Raw genomic sequence first — 11,631 nt, 5'->3', positions numbered from 1 at the left:
TTTTTTTAAAGATATCTGTGAAAACCCCCCTCCTCTCTTGCCTCTCAAAAAAGCTTAAGAATTACTTTTTATAGATGCACTCTCTCCATTGGGAGTTTTGGGGGTGGGATCTTAAAACCTGGCAAGAATCGGCATAAGAAATCATACTGAAAACAAATGGAAAGCTAGGAAAAACTCTGGAATGTATTCTGAGACAGGGTGGTGCTGCAACATCTACAACTCCCTCAGTACCACTGAGTCCCTTCTGATTGACAGGGCCCTGTAGCCCCCTGTAGGTTTCGGGAACTGGATCAGACAGCGTCATTAGTTTACAAAAATGTCTTCTGAGGGAATGGCCGGTTTCAAACTGCTGACCTGGCAGTCAGCAGCCCAATGCATAACCCACTGCACCACGAAGACTCCTTGCCCAAAGCCACCATTCCAGGGTCTCACTGGGAGCTCACCCACTCACTTGGCCCCTACCAGAGAGAACCCAAAGCTCATGCCCAGAGGGGACAAGGCAACACGTAGGGGCAACTTCATCAGCGGTTTCCCCACAGCGGGAAGAACGCAGGGCGCAGAAACACCACCTAAAACCAATCTCCCTTCCAGTGACATTGAACTCCTAATCATTAGCCTTTCACACAATGCTCACATCCTCAATTCCTTACACACAGGGGCAGAGGTAAACCCGGTAGGACAAGCTGTCTTTGGGGAGAGTGGCGCACCGGGTCAGTGGTGAATTCAGAAGCCAGCTGCAGGCCAACCTCCTTGGGAAGCTCACGTGCCACCATCAGAAACACAACACAGGTTGTGCCAATTTGCCGGTTCTCCAGCATCCAGCCTCAGAGCGCATCTCCACAAGAACACGTGACACAGGATGTTCCAAGACACCAAGCACGAGAGGGTAAATGGCACCTGCTTTTCCAGCACCCCCCCAGTAAGGTGCTACCCTGCACGCACACGGGTGGGGGCTGCATGCTGGGTGGTCCTGGGGTGCAGTCGCTAGAGCGGGGTGGCGTCAAGACCTGCATGCACTCACACACCCGTGCCTCTGGGCAATCGTGGGCAGGGCAGGCTGTGCGCTGGACCCACTGTCAGGACCACTTACCCTCCATAGGCCGGGATGGGGGGTGGAGGCGCGGCGGCCCGGAAGGTGTTGTAGACGGTGCGTCCGCGGCCACGCAGGTGCGCGCCTCTGTAGGCTGCCGCGGCGGTGGCCGCTGGATACGGAAAGCCAGGCACTGCGGGGAGAGAAGAGAGCAGAGGCAGGGTGGTCAGTTGCAATCTACCCCTAGGCCACCCCCAGCCTCTTTCTAGTGGGGCGGGGTCTGAGGTCTACGTGTGCACAGGAGCGTGGAGGCCAACGCCTATTCTGGAGAGGACAGTCCGGTGGGCTTCGGAGTGCTGTGCCTGAGCCGGAGCACACAAGGTAGCCGACAAACACATACATAGAGTCCTCCTCCACAGCGGGAGAAGCGGCCGCGTCACTCAGGGACACTGCTCCGTTAAGACAGAACGCAGGCGGCAAAGCAGGCCCTCAATGCCTTCTCAACCGTGCGGTGTGTGGGGCACCAAAGACTCCGTGGAAAAATCCCCTCATCGTTCCATTCCATGTGTCCACCAATTAGACCCCCTCCTCCTTTGTGTGTGTCTGAGTCTGGGGCAGCGCTGGTGGACCACCGGCAACCTGTAGCAGCACCCTTTCACCCAGAGCAGTAAACCCAAGGTCCATGGCTTTCATGAACCCACCTAGCCCACCACCTAGGGTGGCCGCCTGCCGGGTCTGGGCCTATCGCACCCGGCAGCTGGCATTTTCTGGGAATGTACTTTAGGGACTTAGGACCTGCGGGGGAGCTGTGCTAATGGTTTAGGAAATCCTCCAGGAAAGCAAGCCCTCTATCCTATCTCACCCAGTGCACCCCATGGGTACAGTCCAAGGAATTCTCTACTTGGCAGAGCACCTCACCCCTCACCGCATGTTGGCTTTGAGGAGGGAAGAATGTGCCACTGTTGTTTCTGTCTCCTCCAGCTGCCAGTGACTGCAGGCCCCTCGTCCCCAAGCATGCATCGTTACGCCTGCCCAAGCCCCCTCAGCTCGGTGGGACACCGTATTTTCAGCCAGGGTCCGTTCCTTGCACACTTGACACTGGGATGGGTGTGTGGTGACGTGACTGAGCAAGGCAAGGGCTGTGGTCAGGCCAGACACGGACAGACTAGCTCACCCACCTGTTCCCTTTCTCACCCTGCTCCCCTAACTGGAGGGTTTTCTTAATGCTTTAAGGAATCGTTTTATTGGCATATACCCTGCCCACCATACAATTTACTCATTCAATCATATTGACAAGAGATGTGCAGTCATCACCACAATCAATCGGAGAACATTGTCTTCTCATACTCATCATTCGTTGTGCCCCATTTCCCTGCAAACCTCCCCTGTCCTGCCCCCAGCTAATTATGAATCCAGGTACCAATTTAAGACGATTCGTTCTTATGACACGGTATTCATACTCACCCCCATGAAAAGATCACTGAAGATATGGGTGCCACAGCAAAGCATGGTGGAGAATGCAGATGGTGACTGGCTTTCAGAAAGAATAGCACCTGGAGGCTTGCAGGCTGGTCTTAAAACAAGCAGCCATCTAAGTGAGCACCGGGGTCATAGCATGCTTGTGGACGAATCAGCACTCAGCTACTAGCCAGGTCAGTGCTTAGAACCTCCTGAGCGCCCCAGCTTCTCCACAGGGCAACCAGGATGAATGTCTTGGAAACCCTGTGGAGCCATCTCACACTATGGGGCCGTCTCACTCTGTCCCAGAGGGTCTCCAAGGGCTGGAATCAATTCTATAGCATCGTGTTTGGTGTGGGTTTAGCTTGGTGGGTGGCAGGGGTTGGAAGGGAGATGAGTGGGTGAGAATTTGCACAGGCGACATCCTTATTCTGTGTCACCTGGAAATGAACCCTTGAACCCGAAGTAAAGACCGATGAGCTGTGATGGGCATTGTGTGTGTTCCTGAATGGCGAACAGCAAGCCTGCTTCAGGTTCTGTATCACGTGAGCTTTCTTCCCCAGGGAGCACAAATGCTGGAATGATAATAGGACCAAGCCAGAATCACCCTACCTGTTTGGGTCTCCAAAGACCAGAAAGGCTATATAGTGACTAAGGACAATGTGTGCGCTGCCATCTGACTCTCGGCTGGCCAGCCTCGGTCCAGGCACCATTGCCCTGCCTCTGTTTCTGCAAACATGCTTGTAATTCTGAGTGGGCAAAGTCAAAAAGACCCCCAGTTGCCTAACAGCCTGGGAGGAATCAGTATGAGATGCTTCTTTCAGGACTGGGGGAACAAAAATCAAGTGAGGCTGGTGTTGCTCCCCATTTCTCTCACCACCGCTAAAACATCAAGTGTTCACAGGAGAGCCCTGATGTCAAAATAAAGATGGGGAAAACAAAACAAAACAGAAAAAACCCTCACAATCTGGTGGAGCAGCTGGTCACCCGGATGAGGGGCCTGAGCAATTGTGCTGATCTATCCGAGATCACCCAGTGAGTGAGACATGCTCCCCCAGGGTCGGTGACAAAGAGCTTCCACAAGAATTCTTGGAGGATTTCAGTGCTGAGAAAAAATGTGAAACAGAAGCTTAGCACAGAGCAAGGAGAGCCGGCACTGGAAGAGTGGAGAGTCAGGGCTCTACCTTGGGCCCTTTTGGGCACCGGGAGAAAATGCCTGACACAGGACCAGTTGTGACAAGTCCCCCCAGAGCATCTCCTTGGGGAACATGGGACTTGCAGTCAGGTACAACTGAGGAATTCTTTGCTTAGAGAAACACCTGAAAAACTGCACGACCCTTCTGGGATTGAAAAGTGTCTCTTGGAAGACAAGTACCCTCGGGCAAAAGAAAGAGGCTGGATTGGTCAAACTCTGGACCCCTGGTACAGGGCAGTCTGGCTTGCCCAGGTGGGGCTTTGGTTGGCTGAAGCTCTGTGTTGATGGGGACAGGGTGGGGAGGGGGCCCCTTTGGGAAGTCCCCAGGGAGTCATCCTGGCTTCAGAGCCCTTCTCACCTTGCTTCTCTTTGTCTTCTCCTTTCTTCCCACCTCCCTTCCTCCTCCCACCCCCATGCTCCCCACCCCTCCCTTCCTTGTTACCTTCCTCTTCCCGTCGTTTTCTGCCCCCAAGTTCTCTCTTCCTCCATCCATCTCTCCCTTCTCCTTTCCTTCCTTTGTTTTATTACACACACACACACACACACACACACACACACACACTGGGCTTCAAATAGTCCATGATCTTTTCATTTCATTTTTTCACAGGTTTTTTGAAGCCATATATATATGTATGTGTATACACACTCACACACTGAAATACATATGTTACCATGAAACCTGTCAATGCCCCAGTGCAGGCATTTCCTTCTTCAGTACCTGATCAATACATGTTGATTACATCCGACACAAAATACCAAAGGCAACCTCACAGTGTCAACTCCAGGGCTAGAATGGAGTACAAAAACCAAGCTCACGGCCATCAAGTGCATTCCAACTCCCAGGGACTATACTGGGCAGGCTAGAACCGCCATGGTGGGTTTCTGAGGCTGTAACTCTGTATGGCATTGGAAAGCCTCACTGAAATGGCAGGTGGCTTTGAACGGCTGACCTTGCAGTTAGCAGCCCAATGTATAAACCACTACACCACCAGGGCACCTCCTAGGTTACTATAAAAAAACAAAAACAACAAAACAAACTCACTGCCATTGAGTTGATCCTGACTCCTAGCGACCTCATAGGACAGGGTAGAAGTGTCCCTGTGGGTTTCAGAGACTATAATTCCTTATGGGAGTAGAGAGCCTCATCTTTCTTCTGCAGAGTCCCTGGTAGTTTTAGATTGTTGACTTTGTAGATAGAATTTCAATTAGTAATGCTCTAAGTCATCGACCCTTCACCTTGCCAGATCTCTGAAGCACGTCTTATTAGGAAACTGTTCAAAAGATGAGTTCCCAGGTAAACTTAGAACATTTATGAATCCCTAAAATGAAGTCTGTTTTTTTTCTAGTTGAACAGTAGATCAATAAACACATCCCCCCAAACTAAATCCCACTCACTGCCTTCCCACTCACTGCCTTTGAGTTGATTCTGACTCACAGCAATGCTATATAGTTTCTGAGACAAAAATCTTTATGGGAGTAAACAGCCTCACCTCTCCCATGGAGCAGCTGGTGAGTTTGAACCACTGACCTTATAGGGAGCAGCACAGTGCTACCAGGGCTTCTTAATAAGCACATGAACAGACCACTCCTGAGGACCAATGGCAAGGAGTCACAGTGATTTGAGGACAAGGTACAAATACTTAGCCCTAGGCGTGAAGGACCACGAGAGAGGGGGGAAATCTTGGGTTCACTGCATTGGGAAGATTCCCTCTTCAACCTTAGCCAGTACGAATCAAAGTGAAAAATCTGGTATCTTGGCAATGGAAATTGGATTCAGCTCATGAGCTAAAAATGAGCTTCTCCCCAAGCTAACAGGGCTTTTGAAGCAACGGCTCACCGTGCATCTTGTCGACACAGTGATCTCTCAGCCCACCACCCACGCCCACCCTTCAGCAAGAGTTTCACATGGGGCAGATTAGGGGGTGTTCTGGGGTCCAGCCATCATCCCTCTTGGAAAGGAGGCGTTCTAGATCCGAGCACTCACTGGTCTGGAGACTTCAGGGAGGTGGTGAAAGTCCTCTGAGAAGAAGCCTTTGTGTATGGAGGCTGGTGGAGATGCTGGGGGGCAGAGGGGGAGCGGGGAGCACTTGCGCAGGCTGCCCCATAAAGCACAGGCCCCTCTCTCCCCTGCTCTGGGTGAGCCCTGCAGCCAAAGTGCTCTCTACTGACCCACCTGCGCTGCCCTCCTCTCCAGGGCGCTCACAGCAGAAATGGAGCACACACCACACTGCAGCAGCACAAAGAGCCCAGCAAAAGACCTCTGAGCCTTATACACTGTGTCGGAAAGTCTCAGCGCACTGGGAACCAGGGAAGATGGAGCAGATGTAACGCTCAACAGGGGGGCAGACTCTGCATCAGAGCCATAAAAATATACAGCCGCTTTCATGGGCAATTATTCGCTGCCTTTGTGCGCCGGCTCCCATTTACATGAGGCTACCAGATGCCCTGGGAAAGGTGGGCCACCCCAGTGAATGAGGGGGTGCGAGGCTCACCCTCTGCCCTCTTCTCCCTCTCTGCTGGTGCCCTAATAGCTAAGGCCTCCACCCTTTGCAGACCTGGAGGCTCATGTAAACTGGAATTGTCCCCAGGGGGTTGCCGTGTGGGAGGAGAGCTTCATTTACACAGTTCTAGGGGTGTGCTCGCCCCTGTCCTAAGCGAGTGTGCACTGCAGGATCTGGGTCATAAATGAAGCGAAGGCACAGTAAGGCATACATCACACCCCCCCTGGCCAGAGGCGTAGTCCGCACTGTGTTCTTGTGACAGGGTCGTTCCCAAGACAGAGCACTGAGGGGGACACAGCCCGGGGAATCATCAAACAAGCTCCGCTGAGGAGGGGGTGGGGGCGATTTCATGCTCAAAAACTAATTTGCACCCATAAAGGTCCACCTGATTGGTTAACATATAAGCAAATTGAAAATGGAGTTGACACAGCGCGGCCATCAGTTTTCCATCCTGTCCAGTGGGAAGTCTACTACTATGGAGAACTTCTCTCACTCCTCTGTCAGTTTGTGGCCAGAACCTCTTTTTAGGGGACTCAGGAATTGGTGAGGGGAGGGGGCAGGGTGGGGAGGTGGAGGAAGAGGGAGTGTGTGCATGTGAGGACCAAGAAGTGTTTTTGTTCGCCTATTCTGCCACTTATAAAAAGAGAAAAGGGGCATTTAATGTGTCTCAAGGAGCTCTGGTGGCATAGTGGGTTACAACCACCAGCTACTTCTTGGGAGAAAGATGCGGCTTTCTACCCCAGGAGAGATTGACAGCCTTGGAAATCTCCAGGGCCACTTCTCCTCTGTCCTGTAGGGTCCCCATGAGTTGAAATCCCCTCCGTGGCAGTGAACTGCCATTTGTGGGGCCTCTGACTCTCGTATTCCTATAGTAGCGGCCCCCTGAACCACGCACTGGAGATGAATTCTTGCTTCCCCACCAAACGCGTGTCAATATTAACCACTGCTGTTTAGAACTAAGCGAATCTGAATTTATAAGGACAAATAGTTCCTTATAGGACATCCTCATTTGAAATGCATTGAATAAGGGGGGGAAAAAACCCAAAACCAAAAAACAACAACAATTTTTTTTTTCTAATTAGTGTACAAGTCTAATCACCGTTCTCCACATGGAAGAGTAATTTTTCACTGTTCATTTGCTCGGTGTAATCTCAAAACTGACATAACAGAAGCACAGTCTCCTATAAATCTCTGCTCATTTGTTTCTTTAATATTCATATTCCATTGAACTGCAGCTGCTTGTTCGCGGCGGCCTATTACAACATGCAAAAGTGTCGATAAAAATATTATGAAAAGCAAGATGTGTTTCTTGCTGGCTGCGTGAGCCATTTATTTGGGAGGGGAGAAGCAATAAACGGCTCCCGGATTGTCCCTAGGCCCGCTGCTCGGTGGTGATTAGTGATTAATTACCTTGCAGCAAATTGACACGGCATGAGGAAATTGACACAGCCCTGATTAATTAACTTTTTATGGGCGGTAGTTACTCACAAAACATCGTGCGCCATAATTGAATCCCTTTACATAACGTCATGCTACAAAAGTTTTCAGTCACATCCAAATGAGCCAGAAGTTTCTAGGTCGCTAGGGGTCTGAGGAGGACGCGTCGGGAGGAATTGGCAAGGACCAGGGCTTGGGCTTAGGCTTAGGCTTTGATAAAAAGGCCTATTGTTTCAGATGAGGACTTGGTGATGTTGGTCTGAAAGCCAAGCTAAAGAGACTGATGGGCATTGCTACTTCAACTAGACTTGGGGAATCCAATGGCCTCGGGTTGAAAGGCTTCCTTTTCTTCCAATGTTACTGGCTATTACATCCCAGGTCTCTTGCCTCTGTCCATCTCTAAACGTCAGTCAATCCTCAGGAGAAGGAGCAAGCAACCAGCTTCCCTGAAGACCACAGCTTAGAAAAACCAGCTCTAATGTGTCCTTCAGCCTGCTTTCCGTTGGAACAGGTCCTACCTACTACCATAGGGCCCATTTTAAGTCATAGTGACTCTCTATAGAGCAGCGGTTCTCAACCTGTGGGATCGACCCTTTCACAGGGGTCACCCAATCCATAACAGTAGCAAAATTACAGTTACGAAGTAGCAACGAAAATAATTTTATGGTTGGGGTGTCACAATATGAGAAACTATTAAAGAGTCACGGCATTAGGAAGGTTGAGCACTACTGCTATAGGGAGATTGCCAAGCTCTAAATCTTTATGGGAGTAGCCAGCCTCCTCTTTCTCCCGAGAAGCAGCTGATGGGCTTTAACAAACCCTGACTTTGAAGTTATCAGCTCTGACACAGAGACCGCTTCTGTTAAGATCACAGCTTGGAAAACCCTGTGAGGCGGTGCAACTCGGTCACCAGGGTTGCTCTGAGTTGGGTGGACTGGAAGGAATCCAGAGCAAGAATGGGTCTTCAGCACTTGGTGGGAGGCGATTACTGAGGGGTGTTGACTAAATTAGGTAATCAACTCAGCAGGCCAGAGTAGTCTAAGGAGCCTGGTGGCGCAGTGGTTTACATGTTGAGCTTCTCCTAGTTCAGTGATAGAGGAACATAGGTGACAGTCTTAAAGATGGTAAGACTTATAGAGATAATGATTGATTAAGATGTTCTCCGTGCATGATGTGTATAATAAGAAACTCACTCACTCTCACTCACGGCCAACTCATAGTGACCCTATAGGACAGGGTAGAGCTGCCCCTGTGGGTTTTCAGACTGTAACTCTTGATGGAAGGAGAAAGCCCCATCTTTCCCCCACTAGTTAAGCAAAGAGGTTAGTAATGAAGGAGAGGGCACCCCTCCTGGCTGACGATTCAGGATGTGATAACTGGATGGACCTAAGCAAAGAAGCTGTTAGAGCTGGCACAGTCCCAAGCTCAGTGGCATTCACCACCATATTGTTGCTATTGCTGTTGGTTGACTTGTGTCAACACTTGTGATCCATAGGCTTTTCAGCGACTGAGTTTTTCAGATGTAGATCTCCAGCCCTTTCTTTCTAGTCCATCTGAGTCTGGAAGCTCCACTAAAGCCTGTGGGATAGCACAGCAGCACAGAGCCTCCACTGTCAAGGAGGTGGTGGCTGGCGGGGAACTGAGCAGGGGCTCGGGCAGGGAAGGCAGGGAGTTCAGCACTGACCCTTATTGGGGAAGGGGGGTCCTAGCAAGGAAATAGTTACACACACACACACAGTGCTGTGTTTGTGTCCTCAGATCCCAGGGCAACACCTAGAAAGGTTCTGTTCCTTGTCTCTTAATTGGGTGCTGGCACTCGCCATGCACTTGTAGGCCTGATAGGAGCCCAAAGGCCAATTCTCAGCCACGTCGGGGCTCGCCAACACATCTCAGTGTGAGCCAGAGGGTTACATCAAGTCCCAACCTGTCATAAAAAGGGCCAAGGGAACCTGGGCTCTGTCCGACTGGGATTCCTGGGAACCAGTGTTTACTGTGAACAGGATGCGCACCTTCTGGCTAGAGACCTAGAACATGCCTCGAGAAGTTAGGCCAACCAATAAGAACCATTCATACGAATGGGGACGTTACACTTTGGGTGGAGTGGTTACACCTTGGGCTGATAGCCACAAGGTCAGCAGTTGGAAACCACCGGCCGCTCCATGGGAGAAAGAGGAGGCTGACTGTTCCCAGGAAGAGTTCCCGTCTTGGAAGTCCACAGGGTCAGGTCTACTCTGCCCTGTAGGATCTCTGGAAGTCAGAACTGGCTCGAAGGCCGTGAAATGAGGAAATCAATTAGTTATTACTGCTATTGCTAGGTGTTGCCTAGTCGATTTCAACTCCAGGTGACTGCCCCAGGGGTGTTCTAAACTGTTCTGTCAGGAAGCAGGTCCACAGGTTTTCTCCCAAGGAGCCCCAGGGGACCAACCAGATCACCTACCTTTCAGTTAGCCTAAACAGTCGTCCCCCCACCAACCACCCCAGGATGGCCCCTGTGGCTATCAAGCATGCTTTACTCAAGGCTGGCCTACAAATAAATTGTCTTCCTCAGAAAGCAAACAAAGGAACCATTCAGGAAAAAAACAACAAGCCAAACCCCAAAGTGAAGGCCACGGAATGTAATGAACATACCCAGGTCTGCACTGAGCAGCCTCGGATGGTCCTGAAGCAGAAATGTGTCTGAGTTTAAGATCAAATCCATCCAGCGCCCGCAGAACCCACAGCCAGCCCGAAAGAACACAAGCATTCTCTCCAGCCAGATGGGCTTCGTCAAGGGCAATGACTTGGGTTTCCTTATTGCCTCATGAGCTCTGCTCACCGACCCAAGTCGGAGTCAGTCTCTTCCTCCCAGCTGCCCAGCAGAGGGTCATTCGAGTCGGATATACAGTTGAATAGACTATTGCACCCTCTCACAGGCACCTGAGAGGCAGCTACTCCCAGATATTGACTAAGGAGAAATAATCTCAATCTTCGAGTGATGAACTCTGCGGGGCTGCAGAGAGGGGCTTTGTGTCCTTGGCAGAGAAAACAATACAGATTCCTGTATTGCTGGGATCACTTTTATTTGGGGCTTGGGTGAAATTAGCCTACATCCGTTCTAAATTTGACAAACCTGGTTTGGATATCAATTTAGATTTTCTCCCTCCTTTCCTTTCAGGCACCAGTTGGGGGTAGGGGGTGGGGGTGGGCAGAGAACAGCCCAAACACGCAATTCATTAAATAACTACGTTCCTGCGTGTGCTTTCACGGTAACACTGCAATTGTTCAATCATCCATAAATTAACCAACAGCTGGCTGGAACAAGTTTCGTAAACTGAGCAGGGACCAGGGCCAGTGAGGGGCAACACCCTTCTCGTGGCTCTCCAAGGCGGCTGACGTCCTGGGAAGCAGGTCCCTGAGGGGTGGCTTGTGGGATGCTCCGGGATACAGATGCATGGCACGTCGAGCCCTCACCGTGAGAATAGCTGACTTGCCGGGGTGGAGGCCATCTGCTTTTGAGGGTCAGCTTGCGGACTTGAAAGACAGAGCCCCAATCCTGTGATCGGCACCCAGAGCTGACCCAGAGACCGGGTGCCATCTGGACCCAGGATGGATTGGCCTGCTATGCAAGTTGGCATCCCAAGACAGGACCAACGACAGATGAGCTTCGCCCTGCCGTTCGTGCTAATGGCTCCGTTCTGACTCACTGACAGCCCACAACAGAGTGGCAGTGCCCGACAGGATCGTCTGGGCGCTCTTCTCTACGGGATCACGCAGTCGGGTGTTTCTCCTGCTGCAGTCTCCTCTGGATTTGAACCACTGACCATTCCAGCTGGCAACCGAGTACTCAACCATTGTGCCACCAGGGCCCTTCTCAGCCACTGTGGTTGTTGGGTGCCATGGAGTCAGTTCACACTCGCAGCGACCCAGTGGGACAGCAGCGCCTGGTCCTGGGCCGTTCTCCAAACTGTTCTCTGTCCAAGCCTGTTGCTGCAGGCACTGTCCCAATCTTGTCAACGGTCTTCCTCTTTTTC

General features: G+C 51.2%; 1 protein-coding gene across 1 annotated transcript in view; it reads right to left on the bottom strand.

Annotated features, from left to right (window-relative positions):
- Positions 1-11,631, bottom strand: part of RBFOX1 (RNA binding fox-1 homolog 1) — a 1,294,183-nt gene that overhangs the window by 8,779 nt on the left and 1,273,773 nt on the right. The window contains exon 12 of the mRNA XM_045284033.1: positions 1,091-1,223. Within this exon, the coding sequence (XP_045139968.1) occupies positions 1,091-1,223 (133 nt within the window). The remainder of the gene's footprint in view (positions 1-1,090; positions 1,224-11,631) is intronic.

Source organism: Echinops telfairi, unplaced genomic scaffold (genome assembly GCF_000313985.2).
Source record: "Echinops telfairi isolate 266 unplaced genomic scaffold, ASM31398v2 ScPeMD7_5;HRSCAF=22, whole genome shotgun sequence".
Taxonomy (NCBI): domain Eukaryota; kingdom Metazoa; phylum Chordata; class Mammalia; order Afrosoricida; family Tenrecidae; genus Echinops; species Echinops telfairi.
The sequence above is the reverse complement of the archived record's forward strand: the minus strand, read 5'-3'. Positions and strand labels throughout refer to the sequence as shown.